At 42.2% G+C, this 21,586-nt stretch overlaps 1 protein-coding gene across 7 annotated transcripts in view; it reads left to right on the top strand.

The window, feature by feature from the left end:
• LOC109614623 (solute carrier family 12 member 8) overlaps window positions 1-19,225 on the top strand; it is a 29,893-nt gene extending 10,668 nt beyond the window's left edge. Inside the window, exons 1-13 of one of the 7 annotated variants that reach the window (XM_020054940.3) lie at window positions 6,688-7,406; window positions 10,601-13,297; window positions 13,716-13,826; window positions 13,997-14,134; window positions 14,262-14,365; window positions 14,535-14,590; window positions 14,929-15,089; window positions 15,332-15,466; window positions 15,583-15,625; window positions 15,736-15,773; window positions 16,384-16,471; window positions 17,068-17,245; window positions 17,692-19,225. In XM_020054940.3, coding sequence (XP_019910499.3) covers window positions 7,079-7,406; window positions 10,601-13,297; window positions 13,716-13,826; window positions 13,997-14,134; window positions 14,262-14,365; window positions 14,535-14,590; window positions 14,929-15,089; window positions 15,332-15,466; window positions 15,583-15,625; window positions 15,736-15,773; window positions 16,384-16,471; window positions 17,068-17,245; window positions 17,692-17,835 — 4,221 coding nt within the window. In that variant the 5' untranslated portion in view covers window positions 6,688-7,078 and the 3' untranslated portion in view covers window positions 17,836-19,225. Of the gene's footprint in view, window positions 1-806; window positions 987-3,327; window positions 3,803-4,041; window positions 4,140-4,226; window positions 4,345-4,447; window positions 5,259-5,809; window positions 7,407-10,600; window positions 13,298-13,715; window positions 13,827-13,996; window positions 14,135-14,261; window positions 14,366-14,534; window positions 14,591-14,928; window positions 15,626-15,735; window positions 15,774-16,383; window positions 16,472-17,067; window positions 17,246-17,691 lie in introns of those variants that run through there. The other 6 variants (XM_029125859.2, XM_029125857.2, XM_029125860.2 and 3 more) reach the window with 6 other exon arrangements.
• The last annotated feature ends 2,361 nt before the right edge of the window (window positions 19,226-21,586 follow it).

Raw genomic sequence — 21,586 nt, 5'->3', positions numbered from 1 at the left:
GAAGGTAAATGGGGCACGAGTTAACAGAATGTGGGCACGAGTTAACAGAATATTATAACTGGGCAGTTACTGAAAGTAACTGCTGCCACAGAACTAAGCAAAAACCAATAGTATTGCTATTAAACAGTTTTGTGGCTAAATCTGAAACATCAAGCAATGTAGTCTGTCTTGGGCTGAAGTTGTGCTACCGATATGATGGGCGGGGTCCATGGGAAACGCAGAGAGAGGGATCTATTTATAGAGTGTTCATAAGTGCACTAACCTCATGTTCTGAGAATGTCCCAAATGACACATTTCCTGTAGTGTGCACTACTTTTGTCCAGAGCGCTATTGAGACACAGGCCAAAATGAATGTACTATATATGGAATAGGCTTGTATTGTGAGTGCAGCATCAGTATAACCTGGTGGTCTAATGGTTGTGCCTTATGAAACACTGCCTGACCCTCCCTTCCTGTCCTTGGCCTCCATGCCCTCTCTGTGTGTGTGTGTGTGTGTGTGTGTGTGTGTGTGTGTGTGTGTGCTTGCGTGTGTGTGTGTTGGCTGGAACTAGGCTCTAGACATCTCGCTCCTAATCAAAGCCTCAGAACAAATGCAGGAAGGGAGAGGAAAGGAGACTATGGAGACGGGCTGGTCCAGTTCTGCCTGGAACACTGCCAGAGATAGAGAGTACCAGTGGTAGTTGAGGCAACACACTCAAACCATGTTGCCTCAACTTCCACTGGTACTCTTAAAACAGTCGGTTTGAGCCTTTAGTTGAAGGGCTTCTCAGCACATCTTGTTTCTCCATTGCCCCTTTTTCCTATAGAAAGGTCCTAATAGGACTCCAGTGGCAGCCATTGTGTTGACCAGCTTGCTTACCATGGCCTTCATCTTCATCGGACAGGTCAACATCCTGGCTCCTATCGTCACCATTAACTTCATGCTCACCTACAGCTTCATAGATTACTCCTACTTCAGCGTGGCCATGACTTACAAACTCCAGCAGGTAACCTGGTTAGAAAAGCAGGCCAGTAAATGTAGGGGTACCGGTCCAAACCATGTGAACCCGTACCTGTCATTGTTGTATTGAGCAATGTACCTACAGTGGATTTAATACATATTCACCCCTCTTGCATTCCTATGTGTGATTGAAATGGATTTGATTATGTAATATTATTTTCAATCTATACAAATTAGTCAAAGTAGAAGGAAATGTTTTTAATTTGTTTTCAATATCAATGAAATATAAAATACTAATATACCTCGCACGTACCTTTTGGCAGCAATAACCTCTCAGTCTTCATGGGTTAGTCTCTAAAAGAACAACTTAATTGTGCAATATTTGCCCTGTATTTTATTCACTCCACCAATCTTCAGGCTCATCCAGTTGGTGTGGGGATAGTCATTTCTATTTGCCCTTTTGTGGTTGGTTATTATCCTGCTGAATGTCTTTACCAAGGTTAAGGAAACCCATACCATGATAGAACCACCACTCTGCTGGAAATGAAGAGGGTATTTAATGACTTTGCATATAGGCCAAAAGCTCTATTCCTTAGACATTTTTATTTATGTGGCCATGTACAGGTGCTGGTCACAAAATTTTAATATCATCAAAAAGTTGATTTATTTCCGTAATTCAATACAAAAAGTGAAACTTGTATAATGTATACATTCATTCCACACAGACTGATATATTTCAAGTGTTTATTTATTTTAATTTTGATGATTATAACTGACAACTAATGAAAACCCCAAATTCAGTATCTCACCTGGTGTCATAGCTAAAGAGACTGGCTATTCACAGAGCTCTGTGTCCAAGCACATTAATAGAGAGGCGAAGGGAAGGTAAAGATGTGGTAGAAAAAAGTGTACAAGCAATAGGGATAACAAAGAGTGGACTGCAGCTGGAGTCAGTGCTTCAAGAACCACCACGCACAGACGTATGCAAGACATGTGTTTCAGCTGTTGCATTCCATGTGTCAAGCCACTCTTGAACAAGACACAGTGTCAGAAGCGTCTCGCCTGGGCTAAAGACAAAAAGGACTGGACTGCTGCAGAGTTATGTTCTCTGATTAAAGTACATTTTGCATTTCCTTTGGAAATCAAGGTCCCAGAGTCTGGAGGAAGAGAGGAGAGGCACAGAATCCAGGTTGCTTGAAGTCCAGTGTAAGGTTTCCACAGTCAGTGATGGTTTGGGGTGCCATGTCATCTGCTGGTGTTGGTCCACTGTGTTTTCTGAGGTCCAAGGTCAACGCAGCCATCTACCAGGAAGTTTTAGAGCACTTCATGCTTCCTGTCGCTGACCAACTTTATGGAGATGCAGATTTTCCAACAGGACTTGGCACCTGCACACAGTGCCAAAGCTACCAGTACCTGGTTTAAGGACCATGGTATCCCTGTTCTTAATTGGCCAGCAAACTCGCCTGACCTTAATCCTATAGAAAATCTATGGGGTATTGTGAAGAGGAAGATGCGATAAGCCAGACCCAACAATGCAGAAGAGCTGAAGGCCACTATCAGAGCAACCTGGGCTCTCCTATCACCTGAGCAGTGCCACAGACTGATCGACTCCATGCCACGCCGCATTGCTGCAGTAATTCAGGCAAAAGGAGCCCCAACTAAGTATTGATTGCTGTAAATGCTCATACTTTTCATGTTCATACTTTTCACTTGGCCAACATTTCTACAAATATTTTTTTTTTATTGGTCTTAAGTAATATTCAAATTTTCGGAGATACTGAATTTGGGATTTTCATTAGTTGTCAGTTATAATCATCACAATTAAAAGAAAGCATTTGAAATATATCAGTCTGTGTGTACTGAATACATTTAATATACAAGTTTAACTTTTTGAATGGAATTACTGAAATAAATCAACTTTTTGATGATATTCTAATTTTATGACCAGCACCTGTATATAGGATGTTTTGCAACATAATATTTTTTATTCTCAATCTGTCTCATTGTGGAGTCACCACAGTGTGGTTAATCTGTCCTTTGTTTTTTCCTATCACAGCAATTGATTTCTGTTGCCGGTTTAAAACCACCAATGGCTATATGCTCACATTCATGGAGAAGTTTCCTTCCTGTCATGGAACCTAATTCAGTTTACCTTTGATGTCTGTTTCTCCCCCCCCCCCCCCATACATCATCCATAGAATGACTATGAACTTGAGATAGTCAATGTCTGATTTGTTATTGCTGTCACTCCCCTGCTCTTGAATGAGTGCTTCAAAATGCAATATTTGACTGAGGAACCTTACAAATTCAATGTGCTTTATAAAGAAAAAGAGAAATTATAAAAAATACAATAGAATAAAAACAAATACTGCAAATTCTTCTTCCAGCTCAGAGAGAAGACCGTTGGCCCAGCCAGAAAGACTGCGAATGGAGGGAACTCCTTCACTAACAGTACTTCCAAGCCACTGATTAATACGACCCACCCAGGGTATGGCACGGAGGGGGACAGTGACACCCCAGGGAAGGGCACACTCTTGGAGTTTACTAGGGATATGGATCAGATCTTCCCCCTTCCCAGTGGAAGAGAACAGGAGAAGACCGAAAAGGACAAGGCCTCTGAGAAAGCCTCCATGCCAGGCCTGAGAGGGAGGATCAGGAGGGGGAAAGCCCCTGCCAAGCAGACTCTGATGGACAGCTTTGGGGTGGACCTTAACAGCAATGCATTTGCTAGTGAGATAGTGGGAGGGGACAAGACAGATCTGGCTCCCACAGGTCCAGGAGTGGCTTCGCCCACCGAGAAAAGATGTGGAGACACGAGCCCAGACCCCACAGAGCTTGAGGGTTCACAGAATAAGAGCCCTGGTGAGAGTAGAAAATGTGTGTGTGGTTCTGATACAATAAATGTGATAGATTCCAACTTCTAACAGCTATGTTGTTTTATCGTTGTTCTGCCAAAAAGTGTAGTTCAATCTTGGCATTTTACAATAGTCATGTTCGGGCGTACTCGTACACACACATATCCATAGTGATTTAAATATTGACTAGAGTATTTGATGTCTACTTTTGTAATATTCTCTTTATTTGTGAAATATCATGGACAGATTCTGAGAGCAAGTCCGAACAACAGACATCAGAAATCCAACCAATGCCCGATTCATTCTATGCCTTGTTTTGCAACCACTGGATAGCATTAATTGGTGTGAGTAAGCTATTGAAACATATCAGGTTATTGAAGCATAAACCTTTGTTTTTTTCTGAATCAGTAATATTTATTTCCTTTGTGCAGGCATTATGTTCCATCCTGATCATGTTTGTCATTCAGTGGGTCTATGCCTTGGCAAACATAATAGTCGCCATGATCCTCTTTCTCTACATTGGGAAAGCAAGCCCTGGACTTCCAATGGGTGACTATGCCTACTGTCACATGAACCTCTCTGTGAATAATCTGAAAAGATTCTCCTTTTCCCTATTTCATAATATCTAATTGCCTGAATCCAAATATTCTAGGGATTTGAAGATCGTGGCAAGCATTCTTCCTAGGAATCTGCACCAGGAGCCCGATGAGTTTATCTCTCGGTAACAGCTGTTCAGCAGGATAGTTAGAATAGCTGAGTTTGAGGATCCTGCAACACTGATATTAACCCCCACCCAGCCACACCCTCGACTTTGGCAGATGTTTACTGTATATCCCACATGCACAGCACTTGCAGGTGTCATTGATATGGTTGTTATTTTATCTGGGTCACACAAAGCTCTCACACTGTTGATCAGAGAAGTTGATCTTTATGGCGTGAATTATCCTATTGAGTACAACTTATTTATTGTTCATAATATCTGATATATACAGTAATAATTGGATTATATAGGGTGGGATGTAGCCGAGTGGTTAGAGTGTACTGCCAGTAACCGACAGGTTAGAAAACTTGACCACGTGATCTGTCATGATAACCCTAACTGCTCTGGTTAAGATGTGTCAATGTGTCAGGATGACCCTAACTGCTCTGGTTAAGATGTGTCAATGTGTCATGATAACCCTAACTGCTCTGGTTAAGATGTGTCAATGTATCATGATAACCCTAACTGCTCTGGTTAAGATGTGTCAATTTATCATGATAACCCTAACTGCTCTGGTTAAGATGTGTCAATGTATCATGATAACCCTAACTGCTCTGGTTAAGACGTGTCAATGTGTCATGATAACCCTAACTGCTCTGGTTAAGACGTGTCAATGTGCCATGTTTTTTTGTGGTTCTACAGGAGCTGCAGCTCATTTCAGCTTTTTTCGATGGATTAGGACAACACTAAGCAACCTTGGAAGGTATATGTCACAGCATCACTCAGTCTCCATGTACCACTCTAATTGTATGTTTTATTAAAACTCACTGAAGGCTTCGCCCCTTTATTTCAATATTGCTATTTCAGTCAAATTGAAGTGTTTTAGGTTTAGCCTTAACATGGATAATTTAACTATTTGGTTTTGGTATATATACAAAAATAGACATTTCTAAATTTCAGAGAAATATTTCTTTACTGCTATGGTGGTCAGAATGTACAGATTCTTTTTTACCTAACTGAAGAGATATGGCTACCTGCTGGAATGTTTTGGGTTGGCCAGTGAAGAGTTCAGATCTGAATCACATTCAAAATTCATGGCAAAAGCTGAAAACTGAAGGGGTTGAAGGGCACCCCTAAAAACATGGAAGAATTTGAGCATTTTAGTTAAAATCCTGCACCAAGATATTATGAAGGCTTTAGGAACATAAAGCTAATAAAGCTTAGTAGCCTACCTGAAAGCTTCTATTAATTAGGTATTATTAATACAATGTTAAATGAATAAGTTATGCCATGAATTAATGTCATTTTCTTTAGAAGGGAGCTTCATGTGGACCAGATTGTTGTGACACCCTCTTTGCCAGGTGTTGGCATGGAAACTAGGCAACTGACCGAGGAAAACCTGGATTTTGCCTCTCGAGACCGCTACCACCAGTCTTCCTTTATCGAACCAGACAGGATGGCACACCTGCAACACAACTGACCATCACATCTCTGGATGGCTGGTCTTTTCGCAGACCATATTAGCCTTGGCCTAGATAGTTTTTTCCTGTCTTTCTAACAAACAATGACAATTTGACTTGGAGAAACAGCACACTGATATGGGACCAGGCTTAACAAATGTTTATAATCTGGTTTTATATCCAGATTATAAACAGTCAGACTGAAATCTGAAGCCTGTAGTCAAACTCTACTGACATCTGGATTTTTACCGGTCTATGACTGTGAGGTAATATATGGCATGCATTAGCAATGCATTCCACTCAATGTGCTCAAAGGATTACACTATTTATTTTGTTTTATGGATTATATAAACATGAATGACTTATCACTACAATGTCTGGCTTTATCTGCTTGTATATAAATGGGTGGTGGAAGATTTCCTTCTGCAAGTTTGTGAAAAGTTGATGTATTATCTAGGTCTTCACACTTGTGTCATGCATGGGAATTGTACTACAGAATACTTTCAAGACGTTATTACAAACAACGCTGCAAGAGCCATGGGGAACCGGACACGTTCGCAGGCCTACACTTGTAAAAAAAGAAATTCATATTAAAAATGTTTGGCCTACATTATCATGAAATCGTAGAGATTGGACAAAAGTCCTTACACAAATATGGTTGTGTGGCGGAACAGCTGCGGTCTCAAAGGAGTGGACAGTTTTAGTCTTACTAGCAACATTTATTTTTTAAAGGCTACTGATTCTACGGTAATCATGCACTACATACATCAGTACACTACATATAGGCGTACACACTAAGATAATACACAATCACAGATTCAGAGTGCAGTTGATCTCATATCCAGCCCGCGGAACGAATCATTCTACTGCTAGAGCGGAATAGGGTGGAAACCACTATCGCTGTTAGTGTGGGAGGAGTTAGGCGCCTCAGATGTGATAACAGGCTTCTGTTTCCAGCACCACTTTATCGTCTCCAAAGTTCGAATCAATGGATGTTTAGGGTCTCAGAAGGATTGGAAATGAGAAATGACTGAAGGTTACCATTTCTGATGGTATCTATGAGTGACTTGCTGCTACTGTGGATTATGCTCCTACTCACCGCCGTTTACAGGTCGTTTTGATCATGGAAACGTGTTTTTTGTGTCACGTAGTCCTAGTCCGCCTTTCTCTCATGGTCCTCTTGGTCATTTTGAGACCCCTCAGTGCGTGGACATACACATCCAACAGCAACAATATGGATAGGACATTGGTAACGAAGGGATACTTTTCCCCCAGTGTTACGAACTCGGAAGAAATAACTGCCATAACTGATTTACCAAAAGACTTGTTTACTATTCCTGGAACTTCTACAGATCTTTGGGAGTTCTCACCGTCGACTGGATCAGATATTCACCACAGAGTCAGGCATTCTGATGCTACTGACATACCAAGGTTAAGTGAAGACAAATTAGGTAAGGGGTAGTAGGGTGCAGACAAAAACGGTGCTTAGACGTCCACACTATCCCGGTAATGTGTGAAGGGTCGCGTGGTGACAATTGTTTAAGTATTTAATTTTTTTGTCTGAAGGTTTTAATCTCAGTCGTGATTTGATGATTGGATGTGAATGCAAACTAAATTATGTCTTATTATACGTTTCTTGTAGACTAAATGATCAACAACCCTTGGTGTATTTGGAATAAATAATAGAATGAATGCTGAAAAACATCCACGGATAAAATCAATATATTTCTGATTACATTTAAAAGATTGATGCAATTAAAGTTGGTAACGGGAACCAAAATATCTTTAAAAAATGAGGATAGGCGCTGTGTGGGCTATAAACTCCCAACGTGACCTTGGTGGTTTTTCTACACTGACACCATGTATTCTCCTTCTTTAACGATACTATATGGTTATTTAGTAAAGACATTATCCTTAAAGAACGTGCAGTACTCTTGACATTAAGTACGTTTAATGTAGTCTAATCCATAAAAACAATAATAGTTTTATGAATCATACAGGTATGTTTTTTCCCATTAAAATGTCCTGGCAGCTAATAGACTAGAATAGATCAAAATAATACAACATGTACTGAACTACTTCACAGGTTGACCTTTTAAAACCAATAAATTTTTTGTTTCAAATAATGAAGTTAACTTCTTACATTAGTAGTCAGATCCTATGGAGAAAATGTAAATATCAGTTGCATTTCATTGGCAGTGTTAAGAGGTTGAGACAAAAAAGCAACTCAAACCTGGTGGGTTGTGGCCAGCAACACCAAGAGTAGCCAGGCATAATCCAGATCAGCAAAATCACCAAGGTGGATTAATCTGGCCAGGTAGAGCTAATGTCCAATAAGACACCAGATAATTATAGGGTGCATACCTGAGATCCAACAGTATACAAGAAAAGACAGGATAAATTACACCAGGGAGGACAAACTCACTCCTGGCACATAGACTTTTACAACATAGATTCTGGGGACATGATACCCCTGGACAGGGTCAGTTGAAACTTATTTCATCACACTGCCCAAATTCTTGAATTGTTTAACTCAATACATTCGTATAAGCCATTGTCAATGAGATATGGGTGTTGACCTGAGTAATTTGCCCAGGGTTCATTCAATTTATTCCCATCTTGTGACTATCAAGCCAAGAGGTCTGATTCAGAGGCGCAGCTTTAATTTTGGTTCTCGTTATCTCAATCATTACATTGGTGATGAAACCTGGGATAACCACACTCTCTCTGTCCTTTACTTCAAGATGTCTGAGTGTAAGAGGGGTCCAGGTCCGCTTCTCTACAAGGTGACTAGTTTGTAGTTTAGCCAGCTAGCCCGGTATTCTTCATCTTGAGATCCCCAATGTTTATGGTGAAATGTGCCTTATTTCTTAATTAGGCTCAAGGTAGCATGGTGTATGGCCAATATACCAAGACTAAGAACAGTTGTTTGGCACAGCTCATTGCAAAAGTTGCAGACAGCATTTAGGTGTAATATATCGGCAACTATAAATCGAGTGCTTTGAATCCTGAAGGATGATAGCAGTAGTATATAAGACCTTTTAAACCTTGTCCCCTATTTTACATTCAAAACATTTTTGCACCCTCTGCAAACAATACAATCCCCAAAATGCCGCAATAAACATATACATTTTATGAATTCTTAGTATTTTTTATTTTAAAAAAATGGTGTCTGACTTACTCGCAACAGTTAACTGACAGTAAAGTTCAGTTGTGTTTGTAGGACCGCTGTGACATCGGAGAGATCAAATGTAGTGTGTTTGCATTAAAGGGGCATTTTGTAGAATATCACAAAATGTCCATAATATGTCTACAGTAACAATGTAATGATGAAGCGCATCCTAAATTGCATGAATTTCTATTGGTCAAATGGAAAAGCTGCGCCCTCCTTTTCATCTACAGATGTCAGTAATACATGCAGTCATCTCTCCTAAAATGAACAATAGCAGATATGGGCAAGCGAAATCCCTCTGTCATTTCCTGGTTGCTGACATTCCGTTCACTCAGTTTCTGTCCAAACGAGAAAACAATTAGGGAATCATTGTGCCATCTACATACCTTTTTTAATATATATTTATATATTATATTTTTAAAAGCTTTTTTAAGTTGGTCAACCAAAAGGGAAAGTGCCCTATGAGGGAAGAGTGCCAACTGGTCTGGCAGTAATTCATCCAACTTCCACAAGGTGGAAGAAAATTTGGGATATTGCATTGTGAGTTAAGGTTTTTATAACAGGGCCTAATATATTAACATTATGACAATAATAAAGGTAATTACTAGTAACAGACCTTTTAAAGAATAGCAAAACATGTGAATAGTTTTGTCAGGACCCATACAGGGAACAGGGAACAGAAGTCATCTTCTTTTCATCTGTGTACTGGCTGCCTGACTGCAAGTGTTTTGTTGCTTTGTGTTAATGCATTCAGTATTTTATTCAGTGCAGAAACTACTTTCCCCTTGCTTGGCACTGGCAGCAGGATACTTTTCCAAAACTAGTTTCAGTCAGTGGTGAAGTGCTGGTCCAAGGCAGGAGGCAAGGCAGGCTGTCAACAGGCTGTGGCAGAGTAGAGAGATGGGCATTTCAGGTCTTAGACCAAGTAGGTTGAGTTGCCTTAGTAGTAGTGGTGAAAAAGACAAGAACACGTCACACCAGCCTACATACCATGGCAAGCATAGGTATAGTACACTGACAAATGAAATATAGCAATATCACTGAATTGTTAAAGGTATGATAAAAGGTATTCAAAAAACACACACAATGTATGAGCACTACAGCCAACTTCAGTATGAACCGAACCGATTTCTGCAAAGTGACATCTATGGCTTCTGCTGGATCAGCTTTAGGAAGGAAATGGCAGTCCCAAAGGCCACAGTCTTCCATATTTAGGGCCCAAGCTTTTGTTAGGGTAGACGGGCCTGACTGCCAATTGTTCTCCACCCAGAATCGTTACATTCACGGGCAGGAGCTCCTGACAGCATTCCCTTTCAGCTTCTGTAATAAGACACAACCTCTCTGGGGCCATCTGGTGGTGTAGATATGGAGATTTTCATTTTGGGTGTCGTTTTCACCTACTCTACATGTGACAAATTGCTTTCTTTGAATACAGAAAACTCAAAACTTATTACATTTCTTTATTCTTCACAGCCAGTGAACAAAACATGCACCCCTCCACGGATTCAACCAACTGGACTTCAGAAGAAACTCATGGCTTGTCGACAGAGCAAATGAGCTCCACCTTTGTAGTATCCACAGAGCCTACCATTCAGTGGAAGGACCAGACCATCCTAACGCCAGAGCATATACCAGAGGCCTACCGTGGGCTCCCAGCAGAACTCAGGGCTGTGACTCAAACCAAGCGCTCAGTAGACCTTGGTTCCCTGTCTGCTACTGAAGCCAGACTGTCTCAGGACAGTATTGATACTGAAAGAAGTCTTAGAAAGGACCGGTCAAATGACGAAAGCACCGTGGGCCTAAGACGAAACCAGTTGACAGAACGAAGCACTGTAGGCCTTGTAGAGGGCCAGTCACCAGACAGAGGCACTTTGCATCCCTTACAGAACCAGCCAACAGAAAGAGGGTCTTTGGCTCTCAAAGAGGACCACTCAACAGAAAGAGGCTCTGTGGATCTCATAGAGGACCACTCTACAGACAGAAGCACTGTGGGTCTCATAGAGGACCTGTCAACAGACCGAAGCACATCAGGTCTCAGACAGAACCAGTCGAAAGACCAAAGCACTGTGGTTCTCAGAGAGGACCTGTCAACAGACCGAAGCACATCAGGTCTCAGACAGAACCAGTCGAAAGACCAAAGCACTGTGGTTCTCAGAGAGGACCTGTCAACAGACCGAAGCACATCAGGTCTCAGACAGAACCAGTCGAAAGACCAAAGCACTGTGGTTCTCAGAGAGGACCAGTCAACAGACAGAAGCACAATGGGTCAGGACAGTTCAAACAACAGAGGCACAGTGAGTCAGGACAGTTCAACAGACAGAGGCACAGTGGGACTCGGAGAGGACCAGTCAACAGACAGAAGCACAATGGGTCAGGACAGTTCAAACAACAGAGGCACAGTGAGTCAGGACAGTTCAACAGACAGAGGCACAGTGGGACTCGGAGAGGACCAGTCAACAGACAGAAGCACAATGGGTCAGGACAGTTCAACAGAGAGAGGCACAGTGAGCCAGGACAGTTCAACAGACAGAGGCACAGTAAGTCAGGACAGTTCAACAGACAGAGGCACAGTGGGACTCGGAGAGGACCAGTCAACAGACAGAAGCACAATGGGTCAGGACAGTTCAACAGACAGAGGCACAGTGAGTCAGGACAGTTCAACAGACAGAGGCACAGTGAGTCAGGACAGTTCAACAGACAGAGGCACAGTGGGACTCGGAGAGGAACTGTTAACAGACAGAGGCACAGTGGGTCTCAGAGAAGATCAGTCAACAGACAGAGGCACAGTGGGTCTCAGAGAAGATCAGTCAACAGACAGAGGCACAGTGGGTCAGGACAGTTCAACAGATCTAGGAACATCCACTGTGAGTCGAGCAGGAGAGAGGACCTTACTTTCCGTGACCTTCAACAGCACATCCATGTACCCAGAGGACTCTAATTCCTCCTCTCAGGCTTCCAACTGGGGCTCCCCTGCCGGCCACACTGGGCCCAGGGACATCACGGATAGTATATCCTCTACTGAACTTGACAATACAGACGCTACATCAGACTCTCACAACCCCACCGACACTATATCCTCAAAGGGTAGACAACCTTCTGAAACCCAGTGGCCTGGTACATTCTCCTCCAGGGGGACCCATCCACTGACTGGACCCCCGAATGTGACAGAGCAGCGGGATCTCACCTCACTAGGCTCGGAGGGGACACCCAGCTCCACCCCTCCACTCAGTAGATACAGGGACAGAGACACGACCGACTCCAGTCAGCCCCCCAGAGGCAGGACATCCCAGACAGAAGATGGTGTGTCTGCTTCCTCACAGACCCCTGTGATGTTGTCAGGAGGCCCCAGCCGTCACAGCACCAATGCCTCTCAGGAAGGAGACAGAGAGGTTACCTCCATCATGGTCACTGGCCTGGGGACCACCGACTCCCCCACAGGTCCACTCAGCACTCGAGGAGACCAGGGAGAGACGGAGGGGGTCCCATCGGTCAACACAGAGGACATCACCAGCCTAGGACCGGGTCCGACCACTGGTTCCCCAACACTAGGGGACCGAGCCACTGCCCTGGACGATTCCCCGTCCCGGTTCCTCTCGGGCCAGCCTCCCTTCATCCCCAAGACAGAACAGCCGGCCGTTGCCACGGAGGTCCTGGAGTCTACCGTGCCCATTACTGTGATGATGACCTCACAGGTCACTGAGGACGAAACCAACAGAGTTACCACAGCAACCAGCACCACGCCGACCCCTCCTCCGGCTACCACCAGGATGGTTCAACCCAGCACCACCACTATCATCGAGGCCCGGACTCCACCCACGTCTATACCTGCCACCACTACCTCTTACACTACCCTGGGTCTCCAGACCTCCACTTCCACACCCCAGCGCCCAGGGACCCCGCAGACCCATACCCAAGGGCCCTCGACATGGGTGAGCTCCACCGACGTCACCACCTTGCACTTGGAGACCAGCACGGCCACACCGGGAAACAACACGGCCCACAGTGGCCAGGGCCCGACCTCGACCACAACAGCTTCCTCCACCACCCAGAGTGCCACCTTTAGGGGCACAGTGGAACAGCACAGTTTAGGGAAACCCACTGACAGGGGCACCACTGTGATACAGGTGACCACAACTCCAATGGACATCAGACCAACACAGCAGATGCCAGGTTTGTCACTAGACCAATTGGTGACTGACTTTTATGCTTGTATTCTAAAATCCTCTAAAGTATCATTTGAGTGTGTACAGTACACCAGTGTTTCCATCAAACCGACTGTTGAATAACAATCCATACATGATGATGCAAGTTGTTTTCAAGTTCTTTAAAGAACATTCATTTCCCAAATAATTTCATTCACCAAATCTGTTAATTAGTACATTTGCCACTTCCTGCCAGCATCTCGCAAAATAGGGTGGTTAGAATATCATTGCCTTAATGATGAGATAATTTGTGTAAAAACAATGTTATTTTTATTTGTCAACTGGCAGCCATATGTGAATGATTGACCAATGAAATACAAGTCCATAGCAACTTTGCATAGATAGGAGATCCAGTATGTTGGTCTGAATCCATGTCTCCAATCTAGGCAGCGCCTGTGAGCCCAATCACTGTCTGAATGGAGGGGTATGTGCAGCCAAAGGAGGGACTGCATCCTGTTCCTGTCTGCCTGCATGGACTGGACCTACCTGCAATAAGGGTGAGCTCAACATGTCATTCCCTGCCAAATGGGAAATACTGGTAAATAGTGTAGCAGATGGTGTTGTGTACTAGCGGTGTGTTGTGGGTGTGGAGTGTGTTGAGTATTTGGCAGTATGTTGCTTTGACCTGCTCTCTGACGTCTGTCTGGTTAATGTCGTGTCGGTTCAGATGTGGATGAGTGTGAGAGTGGTCCCGGAACCTCGGGCCCCTGTCCCAGCAACTCTAAGTGTAAGAATATCATGGGCTCATTCAGCTGCGAGTGTCCCTTGGGTCAGGACATAGAGAACGGTCGAGATTGCACGCGAGGTACGACTTTACAAACGGCACCGCCTTTGTTTACTTGTCTCTCGTGACATTACAAATATATAACAACACTTGGGTTCTTCTTTCCAGGCTTATGATGTGGTTTCTGAGTTTCTGTTTTCCTCTACAGCCAAGACTTTCTTAGGGACGTTCAGTGTCAACAACCCCACCCATGACTCCATGCTGTCCAGGAGTGTCAGCCTTCATGAGATCCAGAGGGAGATCAACCAGCTGGTAAGCCTGATGTTCCTTCTACAGAGGGAATAGGCTACCATTTAGGACCCTGACAAACACTGTTGAGGATGGAATCTATAATGAAAGCATTAAATCATGCAATCATGAATCATGTATCATCTGGGTAATTCGAGGCTCTGTTAATAATCTTTCCCTCTTTGTTTTGCAGCTTAATGCCTCATTATCAACTCTGCGTGGATACAGACAATCTATTTTGAAAGAAAAGTATGTTTGTTATTATATTGAATGGTGTTTAGTTTGCTTTTTATATTCCGCCTGCCAAAAAATCCTGAATGTGTGACACCAACAAACTAATTAGACTCCCATTTCCTGTGTCTATGTCTGTGTTACTAAGTTTGTTACTAATTATAAACATTGAATTATGTTGTTTTGAAGAATTCAGGTTTTTTCAAAGCCGTTTTTACGATAGGGCAGATTATACAGCGGGCTGTAGTGAATGACAGGCTTGTTGGTGGATGGGGTTACACAAAATGAACAAAGCAGACAATCGATCTCTATCCCCTAGAACACGGCCTCAAATGTTGTCTTCTGGGTTTTTCCAGAGGGAATGATAGTGCCAGTATCTCAGCTGTCAACATGTTCTCCATCTCTGCTGATGTGACGAGCTATGATGTCCTCCATAACATACAGATGTCTCTGAAGAACTGTACCAACAGCGCTGGACACTGCAGAGTGGTGGTCACTCATCAGCTCTCCTATCATAGTACAGCAATTCTCCATTTGACTTCTTCTGTCATTTTCCTCCAGATTTCTCTCTCTTTCACCCCCACCTCATTCACCTTAATCTCTGTCATGCTTATATACAACCAACAGGACAAAAGGCATGCAATCTCTTACCTAGAGTGTTTTCCATACCCCAAAAAACCATGGAAGTCAGAGGACATTTCTTATTTCATACCTGGCCATGGTACTAACATCCTAGCCCTAATGCTCTCTGTCCCTCAGATGAGAGTCTCTGTCTGGCCCAGAACACCCAGTGTCACCCAGAGCGTTCCTTATGTAATGACTCCAGTGGGACAGCCTACTGCCAGTGTCCACCAGGGTACTATAAACTAAACCCGGACGACCAATCCTGCATAGGTGAGACCTGGAGCTGGGAGAGCTTGGAGGGACAGGATGGTCCCCTACTTGAAGGAAAATACTACCAAAAAAAATTTTGTGAGACCATTATGAAACTGTTAATGATCCTCTTACAGAATGCGGTGATGGACTGAAACGGGTCAACGGAACCTGTGTCAGGTTAGCTTAGAGAACGCTAATCCTCTCATCCACTGGTCTATCCTGTTAATACATGTTAATAAATCATTTATACTGTAGTTGTTTCTTATATTTTGTTGTAAACCTTTTAGGTGCACATTTGGATTCGGAGGATTCAATTGTGGAAATTGTAAGTTGGAGAGTTAATTTAACTTATAAGATAATTTATAAATGTTTTATATAAAGTTTTTCATCTATAAAGATATTTCAGAAGTGGATAATGTATATGTTAAGTAATTAGCTCTTCACTGATTAGTTCAATATAGAACCAGACAATATTCATATGATTACCCAGGCAAAGCCCTTTCTAACCAGGACTCATCTAACTGTAAATGTGATGTCTCAAAGTGATAGGGGGTATAACTGGAAATTGTAAATGGGACAGAAATATTTCACCCACGTGTTTATCAAAGCTGAAATAGCAGTGGGGATTATAACCACTGACATGTCAACTACATGAATATAGAGAAGAGAGAGTGGTCTACTTACAACAAGTGTCCCCCTTCATGATATAGAAAACTCTGATTGCATAATAATAATAATAATAATGTAATACATAATAATGTAAACTAAATATCCAGTCACTGAACATATTACCACTCTATTATGCAGCTCTTACATTTATTAGAACTGTTTCTTAACTCTTTATCAATTTAGGCCACTGTTGCCATTTTTCTTTCTGCACTTACAATTGCAACCTTGCAATCTAGTTTAATAATAATGTCTTGTGTTTCTACCAGTCTACAAGCTGATAGCTGTGGTGGTATCGCCAGCAGGGGGTGCCCTTCTTCTTATTCTCATCATTGCTCTCATCGTCACCTGCTGCAAGTAAGAGTCCCAATGACACTATTACCAAAGATTTGTATGACTAACAAAGGATAAACTGCCTCTCGTCTCCAGTGGGGTCTACTGATGTTGAGTGGGCTGAACGAGCCAGACATTAGCTAGCATTATTCTTCTGCCACGTCCCTGTTTCATGTATTAACTGTTTTCCATAGGGGAAAGCCTACTCTTTGAAGTGCTTGCATGTGTCAGTTAGCTCTTGCAAAACTTCTAAACAACAGAATTTATAGAGAATTTGGTAAAGTCTACATAACGTAGTCCACTGTGTTCGTGGCAGATTGTAGTTATTGACATTTGTGTTTTCTTTGTTGAGAAACACAGCAGAATGACCGCTCAGTTCCATCTCACTCTATGCTCTGCCTCTGTCTGTCACCAGGCTTTCTGTCCTCACCATTTCCAGTGGGGGTTTATATTTCAACTGGATGCTTTCAATTTATGTGTTCACTGTGAAATATATGGCACCTTGTCCTGTGCTATTACTTTAGTTAATCCCATCTAATGACACAGTATTATGATAACAGCGTGCTGCTGCCCAGTTGAATGAACTTTTTGAGTGAAAATGTTTGTGGCTCTCCTTACAGGAAAGACAAGAATGACCTCAACAAGATCATTTTCAAAAGTGGAGATTTCCAAATGTCGCCTTACGCAGAGTTTCAGAAGAGTAACCGTGTGTCTATGGAGTGGGGGAGGGAGACCATCGAGATGCAGGAGAATGGAAGCACTAAGAACCTGCTCCAGATGACAGACATCTACTACTCTGTACGTATGCAAACTACTACTGGGGCGTTCCAGGGGTCAGGCTGCTCCACAGAACTGTACTATTAGGCATTTTAACAATGATATCTGTGTGTAGATATATGCACATATAGGCTGATTGAAAATACCTAAACACATGCCTTCAATTTACATACAATGCAGACAATATGTTTGTTTCGGGGGATAGCTTACAGTCATCACTAATTCAGTTAACTGACAGTTAAGTGACAGGAAATTAATGTTTTTTTTTTTTTTTAATACTTCAGCTATTTAAGGTCAAAGGTCAGACATCACAAATCGATAGAGCAATGATCTTCGAAAGACTCTAGACAAACAAAGGGATTGGGCCAAAATGATTTATGGTGACCAAATATGATTACCAAATATCTCTCTTTCTCCTTCCTTCTCTTTTGACACTAACAACACTGTCTCATTTTCTGGTGTTACAGCCCGCGTTGCGTAACTCTGACCTGGAGCGTAATGGCATCTACTCATTCTCCGGCCTGCCGGGCTCCCGTCATTCCTGCATTTACCCCGCCCAGTGGAACCCTTCCTTCATCAGCGACGACTCACGGCGCCGGGACTACTTCTGAAGCCCAGACACCCCGTCTTTCCCTTAAGCCTAATTTACAAATTCCCCATATGTCCACATTCTCTCCTTTCTGCACAGAGGTTCTGCGACCTGTGCAGGAAGTGTCCCATGGATGTAGAGATTTTGTAGCACCTGAGGAAATGTGCCAGACAAGACATTCAACAGCGCAACATTTCACTTGAACGTGTGATATTCTGGAGGTGTAGGTCCTGATCATATCGTGCTTATGCACGCACATTTGCCATCATAGTCAAGACAAACCAAGTGTTGTCATGGTAGCACACACGGGCATGAAGGCTGCATCTGCTTTGCCTTCAGCAAACCACGCCTATGATCTTCAGCACATACTGTGGTGGTTCTGTCCTTGGGCCTGGACCTGAAGATACATTAGCATCCACTGGACCGGGTGGAATTAAGAGGGGAGTGCCCCAAAAACATTTTGCTCTGATCGATCGGCAGAAATGTAACCATATGTTTGGATGGTTTGTCAAAAGAAATAACCCATCAGTTATACAAATTACCATTATAAATGGATGAATAGTTGTTCTGTTCTGCGAATTGTGTGTGTGTGTCTGTGTGTGTGTGAACACCCAGTTGCCAACTGCTGTGATTTTTTTAATTACCAGGATCGTTGTATTGGCCGTGCTGTCTTTAGACGGAAAGATCTGGAGTTTCCTGAAGCTTTTGTTCAATCCGGGCCGAAGTGTTTACTTTCGCACTGAAGTCCACTGAGGCCTGACTGAAGTGTTGAGTCAAAGTATCCTCCACTGCTGCTTTGAACAAACTGTAGCATGAATGTGATCCGCACAGCCCAGAAGCTTGCAGGATAATCAGATCCGTAGCCACTGTGTATTTCAAATGTACAGGAAAAACAGGTGGAAAAGAGGAAGTTGCCCCATTTGTTATGTATGTGTCAAGTACTGTTACATTGTGTAAAAATATTTAATGTTCTGTCAATTCCTTATTAAAAACAAAATACAGTTTTTTACAACCGCAGTAAAAGTGCAGTAACTGCATATATGATATTCTGTATGAATGTATTCATAGATGGGATGTATATCTTAGATAGTTTATTGAGGTTGGATTTTTGGAACAGTTTTTGTAATTTATTGAATGTATCTTAACAGAAATGCTCAACACATTGTTAAATCAACTCATACCCCTTCCTATTCTCTAGGGAGAAACATTAGAAATTTGTGTGAGGCTCTTCATTGGATTCGGTTCAATAACAATGCCAAGTATCATTGATTGTTTGCATAAAGATGTACTATATTTTCCTGCTATTTGTAGATAGAGTACACTTTTATATGTTTGTTGGATTCCTAATATGAACGGTCTGTTAACCTCTGGCGTTTTAGTCAGACGTGTATTTAATTAAAGGAAAGTATGACTATGATGCGTTGACTATTTCTCTCCATAGCCATTATCACTAGCACAGGACAAGATAGAGGGTAAGATGCATTATAAAATAATCAACACCAAATAATGTAATAAATCAGATTTATATCATTTTAGACATGCTTTATACACTTTTTGTAACCTCCAGTTGCGGGTGACAAGGGAAAAATACTGTTGAACGCTGAATTGCAGTCAATGAACAGACTTGTCAATTGTTCCTCTGCTCCACTGTAGGTGTGGTCTTGTGAACCAGTGTAAATGGTGTTTTTCTGTAGCTCTGTGGTGGTGGTAAGCAAATTGGATGGCCGGCTGTGATCCTGGCAAACCGGCTTTGATGTAGGCCATTGTCATAACTTAGCAGATGCTTTTATTCTGAACGACTTACAGGAGGAATCACTGTTAAGTACCTTGATCAAGGGCTCATGACATTTCACCTTGACCTCTTCTTGTCCAACGACCTATCAGTAAGTAGCTGCATACTTCAACTGCTTGAAACCATACAGGAAGCTTATGGCAGCCCCATTGTTATATTTATTCATTTTTGCTGAACAATAATTTACATATCTATGTAAATACATTGTATTTGAATTTGTTTTCACTGTTGATGTCTCAGTCACTTGTGAAACTAAGTGAATGATATGTTTTTGTTTTCAGCACTTATATTATTGTGAAACTATCTACAAACATAATTAGCACTTTTGGATTTTAAGAATGACCTTAATTCAGGTTGACGAATTTACTTTTGAGTTAGTCAATGGACCTCTGGTTATCCTCAACCTACTGGCCAATGTATTTTTTGCTTTTTTTGTCCATCCCGAGGCAGAGAAAACAACAAACAGCCACTTAAGACGCTCCTGGGATCACTGGTTTCCTGCACCATCCTTTTACTGCTGGCTCTTATTGTGGATCAATGTGTATGGGTACTAAAAGGACTGGGCATCCAATATTTTGACGACATTGTGTCATTTATTGCATCAATCAGTATGGCAACCTCAGTTTGTCTGAATTTCTTCTACTACACCCAGAACGTCCAATCCCAGGTTTTCCCACTCACAAAGCATGTAGAAGTCTGTAATTTTTTATCATAGGTACACTTCAACTGTGAGAGAATAATCTAAAACAAAAATCCAGAAATTATTTTTAAGTAATTAATTTGCATTTTATTGCATGACATAAGTATTTAATACATCAGAAAAGCATATTTGGTACAGAAACCTTTGTTTGCAATTACAGACATCATACGTTTCCTGTTTCTTGACCTGGTTTGCACAAACTGCAGCAGGGATTTTGGCCCACTCCTCCATACAGACCTTCTCCAGATCCTTCAGGTTTCGGGGCTGTCGCTGTGTAATACGGACTTTCAGCTCCCTCCAAAGATTTTCTATTGGGTTCAGGTCTGGAGACTGGCTAGGCCACTCCAGGACCTTGAGATGCTTCTTACGGAACCACTGCTTAGTTGCCCTGGCTGTGTGTTTCGGGTCGTTGTCATGCTGGAAGACCCAGCCACGACCCATCTTCAATGCTCTTAATGAGGGAAGGAGGTTTTTTGCCAAGATCTAGCGATACATGGCCCCATCCATCCTCCCCTCAATATGGTGCAGTCGTCGTGCGAAATTAATCAGGTAGGTCCCTCCCAATTTCCTTCTGCTACCTAATTAATTGTTGAAACACAAAATGATACATTTACCCTGGAAGGAAGGACATTATTATATGTACTGGTAGATCGCATTAATACTGTGCTGTTAAAGTGGTTGAGTATACCGAAATTATAGTAATTCATCGTTCTACGTCTATCTTCAACATTGGGAACTTTTTGCCATCGGAATGGTTTTGCTCCACTGAATGCAGCCCATCTCAGTGAATGCACAATGTGTCATGTGACAAATACCTTACTTCCTGTTAATAACATTTCTTTACCCTTTCTGATATTGTCTCCCAGAATATTATAGATTTTCCAGTAAAAAAAAAAAGACAACCAACAATCACAAAAAAGTACAAGAGAGGATAATTGCTTCACAAGCACCATGTATGACAAACATTTGATGCCAATACAAGCTTGTTTGCAATATCTTTTTCATTTGCATTCACTTACCAGATGTTCATGGTAAAACGTGAATCTTTGTAGAGTTTAATGAAAGCCTGAGGGGTACAATTAAATGTGCCATTCTCAAACAGATCTCATATGACCAGACAGCACACAAATTGACCTCCTGTAATGATAGTAAACATGCTACACAGAAGACGTTACAAGAACCCCTGTAGTCAGGCAAATATTTCAAGTAAAGATGGCAAAAGTCTTGATTCAAGAACAATTAATAGCATTATTGAAACAATACTATTTGTGATATCTCTAG

Source organism: Esox lucius, chromosome 16 (genome assembly GCF_011004845.1).
Source record: "Esox lucius isolate fEsoLuc1 chromosome 16, fEsoLuc1.pri, whole genome shotgun sequence".
Classification (NCBI taxonomy): Eukaryota; Metazoa; Chordata; class Actinopteri; order Esociformes; family Esocidae; genus Esox; species Esox lucius.
This window is presented reverse-complemented; position numbering and strand designations above follow the sequence as displayed.